General features: G+C 42.4%; 1 protein-coding gene across 2 annotated transcripts; it reads left to right on the forward strand.

The window, feature by feature from the left end:
* The first annotated feature begins 621 nt into the window (after positions 1 to 621).
* LOC139477129 (fibrinogen C domain-containing protein 1-like) lies at positions 622 to 18376 on the forward strand. 2 transcript variants are annotated; one of them, XM_071259684.1, is made up of 5 exons: positions 622 to 814; positions 1719 to 1843; positions 1992 to 2088; positions 17369 to 17533; positions 18105 to 18376. In XM_071259684.1, the coding sequence occupies exons 1-5, from the start codon at positions 646 to 648 to the stop codon at positions 18317 to 18319; spliced, it is 771 nt and encodes a 256-aa protein (XP_071115785.1). In that variant the 5' UTR covers positions 622 to 645; the 3' UTR covers positions 18320 to 18376. The 2 variants fall into 2 exon arrangements, with proteins under 2 accessions (XP_071115785.1, XP_071115784.1); XM_071259683.1 differs by lacking the exons at positions 17369 to 17533; positions 18105 to 18376 and adding exons at positions 4062 to 4226; positions 4801 to 5542.
* The last annotated feature ends 4545 nt before the right edge of the window (positions 18377 to 22921 follow it).

The following is a 22921-nucleotide window of genomic DNA, read 5'->3' on the forward strand; positions in this document are numbered from 1 at the left end:
TACCAGACTCCCGTCCTCCGCCGACACAGGGACGCAACCCACGGCAAACAGGTTGCCCATTTTAGTCGCCTCATACGACCAGCAATGGGAGGCTGTGGAAATATTCTGCCCCGGTTCCACACGGGGGAAGAGCTATTAGCGTTACCCAGCACTCACCACGAGGAGGTTGCTCTTCACGAGTGCCTGTGTAGATGAGATAGGATAGTTATTACCTATCATAATGTTCAGACATTACTTAAATGAAGACTTGTAAATGAGGACAACTGACCTTTAAACTAGATTTCATTTTGTTAAATGTTGGACAATGATAATACAGTTGTTAACCAAGTGGTTGACAATGTGTAGACAAGTGTCAGACAATTGATAGACAAGTGCGTGCATTGGGAGGAGAAGGATGCTAGAGAGGACCGGGTTAATGCCCCACTTTAGTTACAGCTGAAACTTAATTCATTCGGTATTGTTTGTCCGTTCAATGTACAAGTACCAATGCAGCATATTAATATACAAATGCTCACAGTCACGTGACTCATATTCATATTACATGTGCAGAGTATATTGATTGACAGTAAAGTCTGCCTATAAAAATAAAGTACCCCACAGTCAAGCATACATTCACTCGGATGACATACAGTCTGTGTCAACAGCATGGTGTTCCGACTTTGTCTCTGTGTGGTCTTGCTGTGTGCTTGTGGATATGCTAACATATCCAGTGACTACTGCCAGGTTCTGGACAACTACGACACCTTTAAGACATCCATGGACAACTTTCTGGCTTCTAGGGATGAAACCTGTGGGAACACGGACATGCGCAGTGGTGAGTAGCTAGCAGCCGTCACTTTGCCATCCCACACACGGCATTCGTACCATGTTAGTTTTGTCTTCCAATTACTCTATATTCCAGCTTATCAACAAGTGGTTGATCTGATCCAGAACTATTTTACTCATATCAAATGTGTCCCATTTTGAGTACTGAAGAGCTTATCTTAAGTGGGTTTGCAAACATCTTTACAGCACTGACCACGTAAATTCTGGTCTAGGCCTAGTGACATGGATGTGGTATTGGTACTGACGTGTATCATGTTTAGGAGATAAAAGTAACCGTGTGTTCGGTTACAAAATCCCATCAACATCATCTACAGTAACCTAGTACGTGTATATCCTTTCTACGAAGGATCAAGGGTGAATACTTTGTTGACAGAATTGAGTAAAGTTGTTGTCTGCAATAACAGAAACACAGAAAATAACAATAAAGTGTGCTTTGTTCTGCTCGAGATTTGATTTTAACATCATTATAATTTATTTAGCACAACTAGTTCATTAGTCAACATAAACTTCTTCACCACAAGCCCCACTTATGAAATCATAACGCTCGTTGTGACGCAAAAGATATGTCAGTCAGCTACAACAAGGCGAAAAGTTCAAGCTCTCTGTTGTCCCCGAAACATGAAATACACTTTCATTGTTGATTTCCTTCGTCTTTTCGCCCAACAAATAGTAACCATAACTGATTTTGTAACCTGTAAATACATATTGATATGTTTGTATGCCTACCGACTATGACTGAGAAAGAAGTAATTTTTTTTAATATGACCTTCCGCGTTGATGCTGCAGTCATTATCAACTGTTGCAGTCAGAGTTTGATAGAACGATTTGAAACCTTTGAGTGAGCAATCAGAATTGACCATTTTCCTTGTTCATGCACAATTCATGTTTAATAGATTGCAGGAGCATCCTGAACGAGTTTCCCGAAGCTGAAGACGGAGTTTACCGGATCAAGCCGACAGACGGGAAGGGGTCATTTCTGGCCTACTGTGACATGACCCAACACGGTGGAGGATGGCTGGTGAGTTGGAGACACTATTTGCGGCATGACATTCTTCCTTCATTGTGTTTGCTATTGGTGTTCTTTTTATTTGTCAAATGGAGTAATAGCTTTTATTAACATATTTCTCTAGATTTTGACAATCTGACACTGAAATTTCAATGTACAGGTTTTTCAAAGGCGACAGGATGGATCTGAAGATTTCTATCGAACCTGGTTTGAATACATGGATGGATTTGGAAACCTTACAAGAGAATTTTGGCTTGGTGAGTACAAACTGCAATTCGTCCTGAATAAATATTTAGCGTATCTGTGACGTCATCCCCATATGTGTCTGTGTGTGTGGTATGTGTGTGTGTGCGTGTGTGCGTGTGTGTGTGTCTGCGTTTGTGTGTGTGTGTGTGTGTGTGTGTGAGATAACGACCTAATATGTTCCTATCTCCAGCTCTGTGTGTGAGTGAGTGAGTGATAGCATTATTATAGCCATAAAGCAAGGGGTATGTGCACGTGTGTTTTGTGTGCAGTGTGTGTGTGTATGTGTATGTGTACGTGTGGGGTAGGAAAATACATTTATACGAGGAACCGTATGTAACAAAATGTTGTGGAGAGAACAATTAGTGATGGTAATTGTAGTCATCTCAGTTATCAGTACAAAAAAACGTCCCATGCGAAGGTCAGCTACCATCAATAACGCGTATGTCCGCCATTGGAATCGATAGCGGCCTGGGATATGTCCTGTCCAGGTAGAGACGAGTATGAGAGTCACATCCTGGAGAATGGTAGCCCACTCGGCCTTCAACGCAAATGCCACCTGCTGCAACGTCTGTTGGTGTGGTTGAGACGTCGAGGTAGCTGTCTCTCAAATTCATCCCTCAGATGCCTTATCGGGTTCAAATCCGGTGATCTGGAGTACCAGTGAAAAACATCAACTTTGTTGTTGTGTAGAGAGGCTCTTGTGATCCGTGCTGTATGCGGTCGAGCGTTGTCCTGCTGGAATACACCGTTGCCTTAGGCTGCAATTGGGAGGACGTGTGGTTGGAGAATTTCCTTGATGAATCCTTGAGCCATAAGAGTGCTCAAGATATGGACCCAATTTGTCCTGCCATGATGAGAGAAAGCCATCCACATCATAACTCTACCCCAACCAAACCTGTCCACTTCTGTACGCAGTTTCGGGCGTAAAGTTCTCACCGACGTCTGTAGATCCGTGCTCTTCCATCCCCTCGCTAAGAGGAGAAATCTTGATCCGTTTCTGAACCAGACATCTCTCCATCGCAGGTGAGGCCATACCCTGTGTTGACGACACCAATGCAGTCGTTGTTGAACATGTTGCTCGTGGACCTGTTGCTTTTGAACGGTTTTGTACACTCTGGTCGGCGAAACTGTGCAGTCCGGGTATTTGGGATGCGGTTGAGGTGGCTGTGGTTGTCCTTTCAAGGAGGTGGCGCAGTCGGATGTAGTGATCTGGGGCGGGGTGGATACTCTAGCCATGTGATGGTGCTTGGCGCTGCATTGAAAACCGTGGCTACAGCTGATCGGGATTCCCCTGCCTGCAAGTAGCCAATGGCGGTGTTTCTTAACACTTCTGTTAATCTTGGCATGTTGTTGAACTGCCACTGTTCGATTGACGCGGATGTCAGGCAATTATAAACCCTGCACTTTAATACCGTTCATAGTGCTGCTGCACATTCAATGTGTGCAGCCCCATGGCTCTTTTGTTAATGCACTGGGTGCGTTTTTCCCAATCGTCCTTGTTGTGATCATTGTGATCAGGGACATTTCTCACTGACACTATAACACATTAAACTTCTTCATTTTGCACTTTTTGGCCCTCTAATTTTGCTTTTATAGCCAAACATATCCGTATTGCGTTACTTGTATATATACATACGAATATGAGCATGCGCGCCCGAGAGTGAGTGTGGGTGGTGTGTATGTTTGGGTAAGGTGTGTGTGTGTGTGCCGGGGGGTGGGTGGGTGGGTGGGGGGGTCGGGGTTGGGGGTTGCAGTATTTTGCTCGTCACGCTGCACACGTATGTTTCCCCACATGGGTAAAATTGATGTAACATGTCCAGTCATAGTGTTGCTGGAATATTGTTATACACAGTGCTAATCTGTAATTATTCACTCAGTTCCTTGATACAAGCGTAATTGCGTGATGGTTTAGGTTTCAATTAATATAATGTGTGACTGGAGTCTCAAGGCCAACGGTAGAAAGTACAGTCTAGTCATATTTCAGGAAATGAGAAGATACACACACTGACGAAGCAGAAAACCTATGAGCTGCGGATCGACCTGGAGAACAAATCGGGAAGTCACTTCTATGCCGAGTACAACAGCTTCCATCTGGGCAGCATGTCTGAGTTCTACACTCTGTTCGTGGGGAACTACTCAGGGACGGCTGGTGAGAACGTTAAATATTTTAAGCAACAGTTTGATTTTAAATTGAAAGTCAGTTTTATGGGTGTTAGAAAGTTATGCAACCTCTTTAAATATACACAAGTTAATTTGTCTTATTGAAGTGGTTTAAGTACAGGAAAGTAAACATTTCCGTCATGAAACTATGAGACTCAACCGACACCACATCATTCCTCATTTCTGCTGTTAACGAAAACTTCGCCTTTATTTTGTCATTTTGAGACATTCCAACATAGATTCACGTTTGGTTTCACTTTAAATTGACATATCAAATCTTATCCAAGCATAAGATTGGGAGGCATTGCATCGATGAATACAGTGTATCCTGCTTGATGACATCATTTGCTTATGTATTGGATTGATTTATCGCATCACTTACATTAGCAAGTATATGATATATGAAATGTCTATATCTCTTTGGAAAGTACGAACCCTTACACACCATGAAGCACACTGTCCACAATCTCTCATCCTTCAAAACCCGTAAAATAATGAGAGTAGATTATCTACTAAAAGATACAGTAATACAACGAAATTCATTGGTCTCCGTTCATTTTCAGGAGACCAGATGTTGTATCATAACAACAGCAGATTCAGTGCCAAGAACCTGGATCTGGATACAGCCTCCGGGAACTGTGCTGTTTCTTACAAAGGGGCGTGGTGGTACAAGAACTGCCACTACTCAGAACTCAATCTGCTGTACAGCAAAACACTTTACTGGAGTGGTTTGCCAGGTTTAACATCTTCATCCATGAAAATCCGACCTCTCAACTAACTCATGATTGTTTTGTTTCGTTATTTCCGAAATGTAAAACACAAACCTATCCATTTGTATAACCAGCGTGAATATATATTGTAGGTAAGTAGCAAATCGTAATTTGTCAATCATTCTCACACTCTCAAAGGAACTGATAATGTCATGTTTTTTGTTTGTCATACCAGTTCACTGATTTATCTAGCCCATCAAGTGGTGCACGAAACCTGTAGACGTACTAGTATCTAGTACCGTGTTTGAAGTAGGAGCTAAAAGCTGAACTCTCACATTAGTGTTACATAGTCATGTAAACATAGTATTACTTTATACAAGAACCGTGTGTTGTTTAGACTGCTGACACATTTCGAGAAAGGCACGAAGTGGAAGGATGCACTCTTACATTATGATTTTGTAGATTTACACAGTAAGAGAAACACGGTTTATTTAGTCCACTGATGTGTTCTATGAAACGGGATTAAGATGAGAAGTGATTTTTACTTTAAACGTATGCAACAATTCCTCCCAACTGAATAAACCCATTTCCTTTATCTTACATTCTGTTGAACACTTGCGCCGTATCTCAAAGAGGAACCTGGCATCAATGTGTGAATAAGGTATGTATTTACAGCCGCTTCCAACAATATTTCCGTTAAATTTTGACGTGTAATTGAATATAGGATGGAGTCCGAAGTAACGCATTTCAAACCCATCACCATTAATCATGACACTTTCCAGAAGGTCACTGGGCCCCATGGAAGAAGAATAGCAATCGTTTCCTTTCTGTAAGTATGTCTTATAGGGTTTTCATCATAAATCAATCCCTAAACATTACAGGCCTGTTTGTTGTGGTACAAAACGCAGACTGACGCTGTAATATTGTCATACATTAAACTCCTGAGGACCAGATAAATAATACGACTTATCCGGGATTCGACACATCCGACACGACCTTGTTACAGTCCGACCTATCCATCAGATAACAGAAAACATATACACAGTAAGAATTAAACATAGACGCATTTGTCTGACCAACATTTATGCATTTACATAAGAACACCAAAATAGTTGAGTCCGACTTATCAGGGCATAGTTTAACTCTTGGGACTATCAATGTAATTTTAGACAATGGGGAATTGGACACATTATTTGGATGTGAAATATATTTCAACATTCCTGCAAACATTAGCACAGTTGTACACGAGTATAACTACGGAGAAGCATAGAAATATAAAACGTCAGCGCCAGACAATAATCAGTTTCGATTATACGCCAAAACACAGTTTGCATTAAAATGTAACTGTTTGATAACGGCCTGATGCTGCACATCCGCAAGCTGTCATCCTTCAAAACCCGTATATCAATAAGAGTAGGTTATCTAGTAAAAGAGACAGTAATACTCCAGCAATACGACGGCGGCCTGTAAATCACGCCTCAGGACCATTACCAAATGTACACAGTCCCACTTGTTCATCACGCCTTAAATAGTCACTTAGGTCCTGAGGAAAGCTGTCTCTAGACTCTACTTCCCATGGTCCTGAGGAAAGCTGTCTCTAGACTCTACATCCCATGGTCCTGAGGAAAGCTGTCTCTAGACTCTACATCCCATGGTCCTGAGGAAAGCTGTCTCTAGACTCTACTTCCCATGGTCCTGAGGAAAGCTGTCTCTAGACTCTACATCCCATGGTCCTGAGGAAAGCTGTCTCTAGACTCTACTTCCCATGGTCCTGAGGAAAGCTGTCTCTAGACTCTACATCCCATGGTCCTGAGGAAAGCTGTCTCTAGACTCTACTTCCCATGGTCCTGAGGAAAGCTGTCTCTAGACTCTACTTCCCATGGTCCTGAGGAAAGCTGTCTCTAGACTCTACATCCCATGGTCCTGAGGAAAGCTGTCTCTAGACTCTACTTCCCATGGTCCTGAGGAAAGCTGTCTCTAGACTCTACATCCCATGGTCCTGAGGAAAGCTGTCTCTAGACTCTACTTCCCATGGTCCTGAGGAAAGCTGTCTCTAGACTCTACATCCCATGGTCCTGAGGAAAGCTGTCTCTAGACTCTACATCCCATGGTCCTGAGGAAAGCTGTCTCTAGACTCTACTTCCCATGGTCCTGAGGAAAGCTGTCTCTAGACTCTACATCCCATGGTCCTGAGGAAAGCTGTCTCTAGACTCTACTTCCCATGGTCCTGAGGAAAGCTGTCTCTAGACTCTACATCCCATGGTCCTGAGGAAAGCTGTCTCTAGACTCTACTTCCCATGGTCCTGAGGAAAGCTGTCTCTAGACTCTACTTCCCATGGTCCTGAGGAAAGCTGTCTCTAGACTCTACTTCCCATGGTCCTGAGGAAAGCTGTCTCTAGACTCTACTTCCCATGGTCCTGAGGAAAGCTGTCTCTAGACTCTACAACCCACGATCCTGAGGAAAGCTGTCTCTAGACTCTACTTCCCATGGTCCTGAGGAAAGCTGTCTCTAGACTCTACTTCCCATGGTCCTGAGGAAAGCTGTCTCTAGACTCTACTTCCCATGGTCCTGAGGAAAGCTGTCTCTAGACTCTACTTCCCATGGTCCTGAGGAAAGCTGTCTCTAGACTCTACTTCCCATGGTCCTGAGGAAAGCTGTCTCAAGACTCTACATCCCATGGTCCTGAGGAAAGCTGTCTCTAGACTCTACATCCCAAGGACCTGACGTTAGAAGCGTTGTTGAGACAGAATGAGCCTTTCCAGGACATGGCTATGATTTAAATACAGTCCTGCCAAGTGTATTCATTTGTACATTTTTCAACCAAGACAAAAAAATTATGTTGCTAGAAGAGTACTTGTATGTAAATAGTGAATGATATATTTGGACTTCGAATCACTTAAAACCACTTTTGACACACTCACACTCGTTTGCATTTGGGTAGAACCTAAACTGTACCAGAAAAAGGGTGACAACTTCATTACAAAATGCCTTCACTTAATGACGCCAGTTTGAAATATAACAAAACTTTGCGAAGTCAAATCGCGACTATATTAGTTACATATGTAGCTCTGTTACATGTATTCTGTTAGAAAATATAGTCCATTCAGTGACCATATTCAATGATACCTGCAAGGACTTATTCCTGGTGGAAAGTGAGTGTGGAAGACATACTTGCATATTTTTAAAATACTTACATTTCAACTGTGAAGAGCTGAGTTAGAACTGGTTTACAGCAACCCATTTCGTCATAAGTGTATTGTCGATGCATAGTCCGAGGCTCCTGGTGTCTGTCACTGGGTAGTCTTGCCCAGAATCGATGATGTGCAGACCGCTGTCATATTGAACGTTGCTGCAAAAAATACCACAAAAAAACAAACTCAAACAAATCTTTCTATAGTTGGTCTATGCATGTCTATTGGAATTAAAACGAAGGGACAGCCGATTTCATTTCCAACTTTTGGAAATGAACGTGAATATGTATGCTTGAATGTGTAGAGGTCGAGGTAAAGTCGTACAAAGTTGCTTGACATTATATTTGTTTATTTGTTTGTTTGTTTGTTGTTTAACGCCGCACTCAGCAATATTCTAGCTATATGACGGCGGTCTGTAAATAATCAAGTCTAGACCCGACAAATCAAGTGATTGGTGTCACGCAACTGGGATCGATGACATGTATCAACCAAGTCAGCAAGTATGACCACCCGATCTCGTTAGTCGGCTTTTAAGACAAGTATGGGTTGCTGAAGACCTGTTCTATCCCGGATCTTCGCTTGGCATTATATCACACGTATATTGTCAATAATAGCATTGTTTGGTGCGTTTAGTCGAACTTCTACGTGTTTCTGTGTGTACTGCTTGTGTGTACGTGTTTCTGTGTGTACTGCTTGTGTGTACGTGTTTCTGTGTGTACTGCTTGTGTGTACTGCTTGTGTGTACGTGTTTCTGTGTGTACTGCTTGTGTGTACGTGTTTCTGTGTGTACTGCATGTGTGTACGTGTTTCTGTGTGCACTGCTTGTATGTACGTGTTTCTGTGTGAGCTGCTTGTGTGTACGTGTTTCTTTGTGTGCTGCTTGTGTGTACGTGTTTCTGTCTGTACTGCTTGTGTGTACGTGTTTCTGTGTGCACTGCTTGTATGTACGTGTTTCTGTGTGAGCTGCTTGTGTGTACGTGTTTCTTTGTGTGCTGCTTGTGTGTACGTGTTTCTGTCTGTACTGCTTGTGTGTACGTGTTTCTGTGTGTACTGCTTGTGTGTACGTGTTTCTGTGTGTACTGCTTGTGTGTACGTGTTTCTGTGTGTACTGCTTGTGTGTACGTGTTTCTGTGTGTACTGCTTGTGTGTACGTGTTTCTGTGTGTACTGCTTGTGTGTACGTGTTTCTGTGTGTACTGCTTGTGTGTACGTGTTTCTGTGTGTACTGCTTGTGTGTACGTGTTTCTGTGTGTACTGCTTGTGTGTACGTGTTTCTGTGTGTACTGCTTGTGTGTACGTGTTTCTGTGTGTACTGGTTGTATGTACGTGTTTCTGTGTGTACTGCTTGTGTGTACGTGTTTCTGTGTGTACTGCTTGTGTGTACGTGTTTCTGTGTGTACTGCTTGTGTGTACGTGTTTCTGTGTGTACTGCTTGTGTGTACGTGTTTCTGTGTGTACTGGTTGTATGTACGTGTTTCTGTGTGTACTGCTTGTGTGTACGTGTTTCTGTGTGTACTGCTTGTGTGTACGTGTTTCTGTGTCTACTGCTTTTATGTTCCTGTTTCTGTGTGTACTGCTTGTATGAACATGTTTCTGTGTGTACTGCTTGTATGTACGTGTTTCTGTGTGTACTGCTTAAAATGTTCTTGTTTCTGTGTGTACTGCTTAAAATGTTCTTGTTTCTGTGTGTACTGCTTGTATTGTACGTGTTTCTGTGTGTACTGCTTGAAATGTACCTGTTTCTGTGTGTTCTTCTTGTATGTATGTGCCTCTGTGGGAACTGGTATTGTGTACGTTTTTCTAATTCTTCTAATTGAATATTCATGTGTCAGTGGGCACTGATTCTATGTCGTGGAAATCGACTTTCCGCGTAGACTATCATCGTCAACTCACAGCAGTTGTGTATTAATTTAGGTCACCAGCCAAAACAAACGATGACTTAAGGGTGAGCACTCATATGCTATATATAGCTGCAGGATCCAAAAGTTATCGCAATGTAAATAAATGACACCGCGATGACTGCTGATCGCGTACCGTTAGGCAGTTGCTTCACTGGCGCTATACCATGTTCAGAGACATGTCAGATCGCTTCCAGCAGTGCGCCATAACGCCCGTCCTAATACAGCTCTTCTGTCAATAGAATTGATGACAAACATCCGAGCATTTGGCATAACGAGGACAAATCTTATCCAAGCAACTTATGCCTGATTATTGGAAATTATAATTGGATTTTTTTAATGTGAGTGAGTGATAAAAGTGATATTAGAAGTGATAAAACACTTGACGAAGCGAGTGAGCGAGTTGGGTTTTACGATTTAAGCGTCTAGGCTTCACATATACTCCTGTTGGGAATCCGATCCGAGTCTGAATAAAATGAAGGCTGCACGGTTACAAAGTCATCGCCCCGTCATTGACGTTGATGTGTTGATCACCTGGCGTCAGGCAGTTCAGCTAGTCAGTTCGGTCAGTGTCAGTCCAGTTAGTCAGCCAGTCAGTAAAGTCAGTCAGCCAGTCAGTCCGGTCAGTCAAGTCAGTCAAGTCAGTCAAGTCAAGTCAGTCCTGTCAGTCCTGTCAGTCCAGTCAGTCAAGTCTTTCAAGTCAGTCAGGTCAGTCAAGTCATTAAAGTCAGTCAGCCAGTCAGTCCAATCAGCCTAGTCAGTCCAGTCAGTGCAGTCAGTCACGTCAGTTAAGTCAGTCAAGTCAGTCAAGTCAGTCAAGTCAGTCAATCCAGTCCAGCCAGTCAGTCCAATCAGTTCAGTCAGTCCAGTCAGTCCACTCAGTCCGGTCAGTGCAGTCAGTCCAGTCAGTCCAGTCAGTCAAGTCTTTCAAGTCAGTCAGGTCAGTCAGGTCAGTCAAGTCAGTCAAGTCAGTCAGCTAGTCAGTCCAATCAGCCTAGTGAGTCCAGTCAGTCCAGTCAGTTCAGTCAGTCCGGTCGGTGCAGTCAGTCCAGTCATTCCAATCAGTCCAGTCAGTCCAGTCAGTCAAGTCAGTCACGTCAGTCCAGTCAGTCAGTCCAGTCAGTCCAGTCAGTCAATCCAGTCAGTCCAGTCAGTTCGGTCATAACGCCCGTCCTAATACAGCCTAATTCGGTCAATGGCATTTAGGAGAAATGTTAACATCCGAGCACTGTCATGACGAGAACAAAGCTCAACCAAACCACTGATGACTGATTATAAGGAATTATTATTGGATTATTTCAATATGTCAATTTTCTTTCTCTTTGTGGCAGGTAACACCTTAAATCATTGACAGGAGCGCACGGATTGTAGGGCTAGTCGTGGCGTCGGCTACGGCCGCCACATCACCAACGACTACGTTGACATTGAAGTTTCTGTACGTGAGTGAGTGAGTGAGTGAGTGAGTGAGTGAGAGTGTGAGTGAGTGAGTGAGTGTTTAAAAGTATTTAAAATAATTCTAGGGTATGGGATCCAATCTTTTCCCTGTCTCATTCTTAAGTTATCATATGTTTTTAAAACTTACCAAGGGTATGGCGATATCTCATAGTAATAAATTTGACTCCTTTTGGAATCAATTTGTGTTTCTCTTTCTTTCACATTTCTGATCTCTGGTAACGAGTCAATCTTGATTGTCCTCAGTCCTCAGACGTCCACCCATGAGTTGCTGGGTAGGAGACGATCGCATCTCATTTAATTGAGTGTGGCGGTTAGCAAGTGGAGACCAATAGTGATCATCACCACTCCAGATCTACTTTCTCGTGGACGTTGGAAAGACTGTTTTGACACCTATGTAGAACAATCCGCCTTGGGTGTCAATTTCGAAATCAATAACATTGATAATCATCACATTAGAAACATTCACAAAAAATCTGGTGACATCCAGATTTACACAAGACGACAGTAATGAGAGAGGTCAATGTGTATGAGTGCGAGTGTGTTAGTCAGAATGTGTGCGTGCGTGCGTGCGTGCGTGCGTGCGTGTGTGCGTGCGTGCGTACGCATGTGTGAGTGTATGTGTGTGTGTGTGTGTTAGATATGTATAAGAAGTCAGAAACGTGCACTTTTGTCGTAGCGAGTGAGTGAGTTGGGTTTTACGATTTTAGCGTATGGGCTTCACAAATTATACACATGTGGGGAATTCAACGCGGGCCTAAGTAACATGAAGGCTGCACGATTACAAAGTCATCGCCCCGTCATTAGCGTTGATCTGTTGATCACCTGGCGTCAGGCAGTTGCGTCATTGGCGTCACACCAAGTTCAGTTACGAGTGTCGGCTGTTAGATCGCTACCAGCAGTGTACCATTGCACAGCAGTAACGTCATGGCGGTGGTACAGTGGTGGTGTGAGCTTGCGTCACTCGCTCACAGCCACAGGACAGGCGTCGTCGTCTTCATGGTTAACTCACAGGTGTTCGATGGTGATATAGTTTTGAAGACAATCGCACTTTGTCAATTTAAATATCAACATGATAACACCAACTCTAAAACAGCATGTATTTTAAGACCATTGTCAGTGGTGGTGTGGGCTGGCATCACTTACAGCTAACTTGATTTTTACTCACAGATGATCCACATGATGATGAGGTTTGAGGCCAGTCTTGGTTCCCATTGGGCTTAGGACTAGTCGTTAATTTTGATATCAACAAGATAACGCCCACCAATAAACACGATTTTTGTAAGGAATGGAAACGTCTTGACCAGCAAAAAGTTGAGTGCGCCAATATATTTTGTCCATCCCAATCTGGACTAAATCTTGGCAGCTGTAGCTCCGGCTCTGTGTACTACAACTTGGACTTTCATCGAGAAAAAGAACAGACAGTTATCGAGGACGTCATCAGAGATGGAACTACATCAGTAGTCATCAATTCTGCTGTGTGTTTACGGACCATAGAGGACTAAGCATATATATTTCAGGATGATAATGTTCAATGAAAAATGGTCAATACCTCTATTTAATTGATGATATTTTCAGTATCTGTTACTAAAAGTACCAACATTCATGCTTTCTTTCTGTTTTTCTGTATGCTTAAAATACTTGTAATGTTAGAATTGATACTATTGGCATACAGAAACATTTTTCCTGGTGAGACTATTAAAATTGTTAGAGCCAGATAGTGACCATGTCAGTCTTGTTTTGTTGCAGGAAATGACGTAGTCCTAATTTATATAATGGAAATCAGATCGCCGTCTTCCGTGTAAAATACATAGAATCTAAAGTTTCGTGTTCGTAAGGTGTTCAGGGAAGTGTACAGCTCCCACTGATACCATTCGCCATTTGGACTTTGTTAAATACACATTAAAATTGTTGTCCACACCATAGACACCAAAGTCACTACATCGTGTTTACAGAAGACGCCACCATGTGCCACACGATCTTGGTACTCTGCCCAGGGTTCTCATTCGGGAGTGGAACGCCATACCCCAGGCTGTCATTGTGAACCTGGTCATGAGTATGAAATCACGGTGCACCGATGGGTACTTACACAGGGGTGGTTACACAAGATACTGACTGTAATGCTCTCTGTGTGGCAGCAGTTGGAGAACATGATGTTACAATGTAACCTTTGTCCTGCTTCTGTCGCTGACTATATCAAGTTGCATCTGTAATACATTTAGAAGTTAGAAACAATACTTTCATTTCAGCCAACGTGTTTTTATTATCCTAGGATATATTTGATCTTCAAATACCTGTAATGTATTAAGCATATGATTTTTCTACACGTAGATTCATCAGATCTGACACGATGACCAACACGCAAGAAATGGAATAATACATGATTGTGATATTGGTGAGATTATCTGGAATACTGGATTGGTTTGTGCCGTCGGTCAAATGTCCAGTAAGCATCCACAACAACTTGTTTTGCAGTAAACTGGATATCATTTGAACAAAACAGTTTTTAAAGCACTGTTATTTATACGTTATAGAGCAATAGTATATATATGTTATCCAATTCACTGAGTACATATACACGTATTCACACACACATGAGCACACTCATACAGTCGGGATAAACAAACAGACATTCGATGTACGTGTGTAGATGAGATAGGATAGTTATTCCCTATCATAATGTTCAGACATTACTTAAATGAAGACTTGTAAATGAGGACAACTGACCTTTAAACATGATTTCATTTTGTTAAATGTTGGACAATGATTATACAATTGTTAACCAAGTGTTAGACAATGTGTAGATAAGTGTCAGACAATTGATAGACAAGTGCGTGCATTGGGAGGAGAAGGATGCTAGAGAGGACCGAGCTAATACCCCACTTTAGTTACAGCTGAAACTTAATTCATTCGGTATTGTTTGTCCGTTCAATGTACAAGTACCAATGCAGCATATTAATATACAAATGCTCACAGTCACGTGACTCATATTCATATTACATGTGCAGAGTATTTTGATTGACAGTAAAGTCTGCCTATAAAATTAAAGTACCCCACAGTCAAGCATACATTCACTCGGATGACATATAGTCTGTGTCAACAGCATGGTGTTCCGACTTTGTCTCTGTGTGGTCTTGCTGTGTGCTTGTGGATATGCTAACATATCCAGTGACTACTGTCAGGTGCTGGACAACTACGACACCTTCAAGACATCCATGGACAACTTTCTGGCTTCCAGGGATGAAACCTGTGGGAACACGGACATGCGCAGTGGTGAGTAACTAGCAGCCGTCACTTTGCCATCCCACACACGGCATTCGTACCATGTTAGTTTTGTCTTCCAATTACTCTATGTTCCAGCTTATCAACAAGTGGTTGATCTGATCCAGACCTATTTTACTCACATCGAATGTGTCCCATCTTTGAGTACTGAAGAGCTTATCTTAAGTGGGTTTGCAAACATCTTTACAGCACTGACCACGTAAAGGCTGGTCTAGGCCTAGTGACATGGCTGTGGTATTGGTACTGACGTGTATCATGTTTAGGAGATAAAAGTAACCGTGTGTTCGGTTACAAAATCCCATCAACATCATCTACAGTAACCTAGTACGTGTATATCCTTTCTACGAAGGATCAAGCGCGAGTACTTTGTTGATAGAATTGAGTAAAGTGGTTGTCTGCAATAACAGAAACACAGAAAATAACAATAAATTGTGCTTTGTTCTGCTCGAGATTTGATTTTAACATCAGTATAATTTATTTAGTACCACTATTTCATTAGTCAACATAAACTTCTTCACCACAAACCCCACTTGTGAAATCCTAACGCTCGTTGTGACGCAAAAGATATGATGTCAGTCAGCTACAACAAGGCGAAAAGTTCAAGCTCTCTGTTGTCCCTGAAACATGAAATACACTTTCTTTGTTGATTTCCTTCGTTTTTGTGCCCAAGACATAGTAACCACGACTGATTTTGTAACCTGTAAATACATATTGATATGTTTGTATGCCTACCGACTATGACTGAGAAAGAAGTAATATTTTTTAATATGACCTTCCGCGTTGATGCTGCAGTCATAATCAACTGTTTTAGTCAGAGTTTGATATAATGATTTGAAAACTCTGAGTGACCAATCAGAACTGACCATTTTCCTTGTTCATGCAAAATTCATGTTTAATAGATTGCAGGAGCATCCTGAACGAGTTTCCCGAAGCTGAAGACGGAATTTACCGGATCAAGCCGACAGACGGGAAGGGGTCATTTCTGGCCTACTGTGACATGACCCAACACTGTGGAGGATGGCTGGTTTTGGCTTGGTGAGTACAAACTGCAATTCGTCCTGAATAAATATTTAGCGTATATGTGACGTCATCCCCATATGTGTCTGTGTGTGTGTGTGGTATGTGTGTTTGTGCGTGCGTGTGCACGCGTGTGTGTGTCTGCGTTTGTGTGTGCACGGGCGCGCACGTGTGTCTGCGTTTCTGTGTGTGTGTATGAGAGATAACGACCTAATATGTTCCTATCTCCAGCTCTGTGTGTGAGTGAGTGAGTGATAGCATTATTATAGCCATAAAGCAAGGGGTATGTGCACGTGTGTGTTTGTGTGCAGTGTGTGTGTGTATGTGTACGTGTGGGGTAGGAAAATACATTTATACGAGGAACCGTATGGAACAAAATGTTGTGGAGAGAACAATTAGTGATGGTGATTGTAGTCATCTCAGTTTACAGTACATAAAAAAACGTCCCATGCGAAGCTCAGCTACCACCAATAACGCGTATGTCCGCCATTGGAATCGATAGATGCCTGGGATATCTCCTGTCCAGGTAGAGACGAGTATGAGAGTCACATCCTGGAGAATGGTAGCCCACTCGGCCTTCAACGCAAATACCACCTGCTGCAACGTCTGTTGGTGTGGTTGAGCCGTCGGCGTAGCCGTTTATCAAATTCATCCCATGGATGCTTTATCGGGTTCAAATCCGATGATCTGGAGTACCAGTGAAAAACATCAACTTTGTTGTTATGTAGAGAGGCTCTTGTGATCCGTGCTGTATGCGGTCGAGCGTTGTCCTGCTGGAATACACCGTTACCGTAGGCTGCAATTGGGAGGACGTGTGGTTAGAGAATTTCGTTGATGAATCCTTGAGGGGTCATTTCATAAGAGTGCTCTGGATATGGACCCAATTTGTCCTGCCATGATGAGAGAAAGCCATCCACATCATAACTCTACCCCAACCAAACCTGTCCACTTTCTGTACGCAGTTTCGGGCGTAAAGTTCTCACCGACGTCTGTAGATCCGTGCTCTTCCATCCCTCATTAAGAGGAGAAATCTTGATTCATTTCTGAATCAGACATCTCTCCATCGCAGGTGAGGCCATACCCTGTGTTGACGACACCAATGCAGTCGTTGTTGAACATGTTGCTCGTGGACCTGCTGCTTTTTGAACGGTTTTGTACACTCTGGTCGGCGAAACTGCGCAGTCCGGGTATTTGGGATGCGGTTGAGGTGGCTGTGGTTGTCCTTTCAAGGAGGTGGCGCAGTCGGGTATAGTGATCTGGGGCGGATGGATACTCTAGCCGTGTGATAGTGATTGGCGCTGCATTGAAAACCGTGGCTACAGCTGATCGGGATTGCAGTATTTTGCTCGTGACGCTGCACGCATTTGTTTCCCCACATTGGTGAAATTGATGTATGATGTCCCATCATAGTGTTGCTGGAATATTGCTATACACAGTGCTAATCTGTAATCATTCACTCAGTTCCTTGATACAAGCCTTTCCATCCATCGTAATAGCGGGATGGTTTAGGTTTTGATTAATATAATGTGTGAATGGAGTCTCAAGGCCAACGGTAGAAAGTACAGTCTAGTCATATTTCAGGAAATGAGAAGATACACACACTGACGAAGCAGAAAACCTATGAGCTGCGGATCGACCTGGTGAACAAATCTGGAGGTCACTTCTATGCCGAGTACAACAGCTTCCATCTGGGCAGCATGTCTGAGTTCTACACTCTGGTCGTGGGGAACTACTCGGGAACGGCTGGTAAGAACGTTAAATATTTTAAGCAACAGTTTGATTTTAAATTGAAAGTCAGTTTTATGGGTGTTAGAAAGTTATGCAATCTCTTTAGATATACACAAGTTATTTTGTTTTATTGAAGTTAAACCACAGGAAAGTAAACATTTCCGTCATGAAACTATGAGACTCAACCGATACCACATCATTCCTCCTTTCTGCTGTTAACGAAAACTTCGCCTTTATTTTGTCATTTTGAGACATTCCAACATAGATTTACGTTTGGTTTCGCTTTAAATTGACATATGAAATCTTATCCAAGCATAAGATTGGGAGGCATTGCATCGATGAATACAGTGTATCCTACTTGATGACACCATTTGCATATGTATTGGATTGATTTATCGCATCAATTACATTAGCAAGGATATGATAAATGAAATTTCTATATCTCTTTGGAAGCTAGGCCCCCGTACACACCACGAAGCACTCTGTCCACAATCTCTCATCCTTCAAAACCCGTAAAATAATAAGAGTAGATTATCTACTAAAAGATACAGTAATACAACGAAATTCATTGGTCTCCGTTCATTTTCAGGAGACAAGATGTTGTATCATAACAACAGCAGATTCAGTGCCAAGAACCTGGATCTGGATACAGCCTCCGGGAACTGTGCTGTTGCTAATAAAGGGGCGTGGTGGTACAAGAGCTGCACCCACTCAGAACTCAATCGGTTCTACAACAAAAAACTTCAATGGGGTGGTTTGTCAGGTGTAACATCTTCATCCATGAAAATCAGACCTCTCAACTAACTTATGATTGTTTGGTTTCGTTATTTCCGAAATGTAAAACACAAACCTATCCATTTGTATAATTAGCGTGAATATATATCTTGTAGTTAAGTAGCAAATCGTTATTTGTCAATCACTCTCACACTCTCAAAGGAACTGATAATGTCATGTTTTGTGTTTGTCATACCAGTTCACTAATTTATCAGGTCCAAGTGGTGCACGAAACCTGTAGACGTACTAGTATCTAGTTCCGTGTTTGAAGTAGGAGCTAAAAGCTGAACTCGCACATTGGTGTTACATAGTCATGTAAACATAGTATTACTTTGTACAAGAACCGTGTGTTGTTTAGACTGCTGACACATTTCGAGAAAGGCAAGAAGTGGAAGGATGCACTCTTACATTATGATTTTGTAGACTTACAGAGTAAGAGAAACACGGTTTATTTAGTCCACTGATGTGTTCTATGAAACGGGATTAAGATGAGAAGTGATTTTTACTTTAAACGTATGCAACAATTCCTCCCAACTGAATAAACCCATTTCCTTTATCTTACATTCTGTTGAACACTTGCGCCGTATCTCAAAGAGGAAACTGGCATCAACGTGTGGGTAAGGTATGTATTTACAGCCGCTTCCAACAATATTTCCGTTAAATTTTGACGTGTAATTGAATATAGGATGGAGTCCGAAGTAACGCATTTCAAACCCATCACCATTAATCATGACACTTTCCAGAAGGTCACTGGGCCCCATGGAAGAAGAATAGCAATCGTTTCCTTTCTGTAAGTATGTCTTATAGGGTTTTCATCATAAATCAATTTCTAAACATTACAGGCCTGTTTGTTGTGGTACAAAACGCAGACTGACGCTGTAATATTGTCATACATTAAACTCCTGAGGACCAGATAAATAATACGACTTATCCGGGATTCGACACATCCGACACGACCTTGTTACAGTCCGACCTATCCATCAGATAACAGAAAACATATACACAGTAAGAATTAAACATAGACGCATTTGTCTGACCAACATTTATGCATTTACATAAGAACACCAAAATAGTTGAGTCCGACTTATCAGGGCATAGTTTAACTCTTGGGACTATCAATGTAATTTTAGACAATGGGGAATTGGACACATTATTTGGATGTGAAATATATTTCAACATTCCTGCAAACATTAGCACAGTTGTACACGAGTATAACTACGGAGAAACATAGAAATATAAAACGTCAGCGCCAGACAATAATCAGTTTCGATTATACGCCAAAACACAGTTTGCATTAAAATGTAACTGTTTGATAACGGCCTGATGCTGCACATCCGCAAGCTGTCATCCTTCAAAACCCGTATATCAATAAGAGTAGGTTATCTAGTAAAAGAGACAGTAATACTCCAGCAATACGACGGCGGCCTGTAAATCACGCCTCAGGACCATTACCAAATGTACACAGTCCCACTTGTTCATCACGCCTTAAATAGTCACTTAGGTCCTGAGGAAAGCTGTCTCTAGACTCTACGTCCCATTGTCCTGAGGAAAGCTGTCTCTAGACTCTACGTCCCATGGTCCTGAGGAAAGCTGTCTCTAGACTCTACGTCCCATGGTCCTGAGGAAAGCTGTCTCTAGACTCTACTTCCCATGGTCCTGAGGAAAGCTGTCTCTAGACTCTACTTCCCATGGTCCTGAGGAAAGCTGTCTCTAGGCTCTACTTCCCATGGTCCTGAGGAAAGCTGTCTCTAGGCTCTACTTCCCATGGTCCTGAGGAAAGCTGTCTCTAGACTCTACTTCCCATGGTCCTGAGGAAAGCTGTCTCTAGACTCTACTTCCCATGGTCCTGAGGAAAGCTGTCTCTAGACTCTACTTCCCATGGTCCGGAGGAAAGCTGTCTCTAGACTCTACATCCCAAGGACCTGACGTTAGAAGCGTTGTTGAGACAGAATGAGCCTTTCCAGGACATGGCTATGATATGAATACAGTCCTGCCAAGTGTATTCATTTGTACATTTTTCAACCAAGACAAAAAAATTATGTTGCTAGAAGAGTACTTGTATGTAAATAGTGAATGATATATTTGGACTTCGAATCACTTAAAACCACTTTTGACACACTCACACTCGTTTGCATTTGGGTAGAACCTATACTGTACCAGAAAAAGGGTGACAACTTCATTACAAAATGCCTTCACTTAATGACGCCAGTTTGAAATATAACAAAACTTTGCGAAGTCAAATCGCGACTATATTAGTTACATATGTAGCTCTGTTACATGTATTCTGTTAGAAAATATAGTCCATTCAGTGACCATATTCAATGATACCTGCAAGGACTTATTCCTGGTGGAAAGTGAGTGTGGAAGACATACTTGCATATTTTTAAAATACTTACATTTCAACTGTGAAGAGCTGAGTTAGAACTGGTTTACAGCAACCCATTTCGTCATAAGTGTATTGTCGATGCATAGTCCGAGGCTCCTGGTGTCTGTCACTGGGTAGTCTTGCCCAGAATCGATGATGTGCAGACCGCTGTCATATTGAACGTTGCTGCAAAAAATACCACAAAAAAACAAACTCAAACAAATCTTTCTATAGTTGGTCTATGCATGTCTATTGGAATTAAAACGAAGGGATCGATGACATGTATCAACCAAGTCAGCAAGTATGACCACCCGATCTCGTTAGTCGGCTTTTAAGACAAGTATGGGTTGCTGAAGACCTGTTCTATCCCGGATCTTCGCTTGGCATTATATCACACGTCTATTGTCAATAATAGCATTGTTTGGTGCGTTTAGTCGAACTTCTACGTGTTTCTGTGTGTATTGCTTGTGTGTACGTGTTTCTGTGTGTACTGCTTGTGTGTACTGCTTGTGTGTACGTGTTTCTGTGTGTACTGCTTGTGTGTACGTGTTTCTGTGTGCACTGCATGTGTGTACGTGTTTCTGTGTGCACTGCTTGTGTGTACGTGTTTCTGTGTGAGCTGCTTGTGTGTACGTGTTTCTTTGTGTGCTGCTTGTGTGTACGTGTTTCTGTGTGTACTGCTTGTGTGTACGTGTTTCTGTGTGTACTGCTTGTGTGTACGTGTTTCTGTGTGTACTGCTTGTGTGTACGTGTTTCTGTGTGTACTGTTTGTGTGTACGTGTTTCTGTGTGTACTGCTTGTGTGTACGTGTTTCTGTGTGTACTGCTTGTGTGTACGTGTTTCTGTGTGTACTGCTTGTGTGTACGTGTTTCTGTGTGTACTGCTTGTGTGTACGTGTTTCTGTGTGTACTGGTTGTATGTACGTGTTTCTGTGTGTACTGCTTGTGTGTACGTGTTTCTGTGTGTACTGCTTGTGTGTACGTGTTTCTGTGTCTACTGCTTTTATGTTCCTGTTTCTGTGTGTACTGCTTGTATGAACGTGTTTCTGTGTGTACTGCTTGTATGTACGTGTTTCTGTGTGTACTGCTTAAAATGTTCTTGTTTCTGTGTGTACTGCTTAAAATGTTCTTGTTTCTGTGTGTACTGCTTGTATTGTACGTGTTTCTGTGTGTACTGCTTGAAATGTACCTGTTTCTGTGTGTTCTTCTTGTATGTATGTGCCTCTGTGGGAACTGGTATTGTGTACGTTTTTCTATTTCTTCTAATTGAATATTCATGTTTCTGTGGGCACTGATTCTATGTCGTGGAAATCGACTTTCCGCGTAGACTATCATCGTCAACTCACAGCAGTTGTGTATTAATTTAGGTCACCAGCCAAAACAAACGATGACTTTAGGGTGAGCACTCATATGCTATATATAGCTGCATGATCCAAAAGTTATCGCAATGTAAATAAATGACACCGCGATGACTGCTGATCGCGTACCGTTAGGCAGTTGCTTCACTGGCGCTATACCATGTTCAGAGACATGTCAGATCGCTTCCAGCAGTGCGCCATAACGCCCGTCCTAATACAGCTCTTCTGTCAATAGAATTGATGACAAACATCCGAGCATTTGGCATAACGAGGACAAATCTTATCCAAGCAACTTATGCCTGATTATTGGAAATTATAATTGGATTTTTTGAATGTGAGTGAGTGATAAAAGTGATATTAGAAGTGATAAAACACTTGACGAAGCGAGTGAGCGAGTTGGGTTTTACGATTTAAGCGTCTAGGCTTCACATATACTCCTGTTGGGAATCCGATCCGAGTCTGAATAAAATGAAGGCTGCACGGTTACAAAGTCATCGCCCCGTCATTGACGTTGATCTGTTGATCACCTGGCGTCAGGCAGTTCAGCTAGTCAGTTCGGTCAGTGTCAGTCCAGTTAGTCAGCCAGTCAGTAAAGTCAGTCAGCCAGTCAGTCCGGTCAGTCAAGTCAGTCAGGTCAGTCCGGTCACTCCAAGTCAGTCAAGTCAGTCAAGTCAGTCCTGTCAGTCCTGTCAGTCCAGTCAGTCAAGTCTTTCAAGTCAGTCAGGTCAGTCAAGTCATTAAAGTCAGTCAGCCAGTCAGTCCAATCAGCCTAGTCAGTCCAGTCAGTCCAATCAGCCTAGTCAGTCCAGTCAGTCCAGTCAGTCCAGTCAGTCACGTCAGTCACGTCAGTCACGTCAGTCACGTCAGTCAAGTCAGTCAAGTCAGTCAATCCAGTCCAGCCAGTCAGTCC

The sequence above is a fragment of the Haliotis cracherodii genome, unplaced genomic scaffold (genome assembly GCF_022045235.1).
Source record: "Haliotis cracherodii isolate W230 unplaced genomic scaffold, xgHalCrac1.p SCAF_31, whole genome shotgun sequence".
NCBI lineage: Eukaryota > Metazoa > Mollusca > Gastropoda > Lepetellida > Haliotidae > Haliotis > Haliotis cracherodii.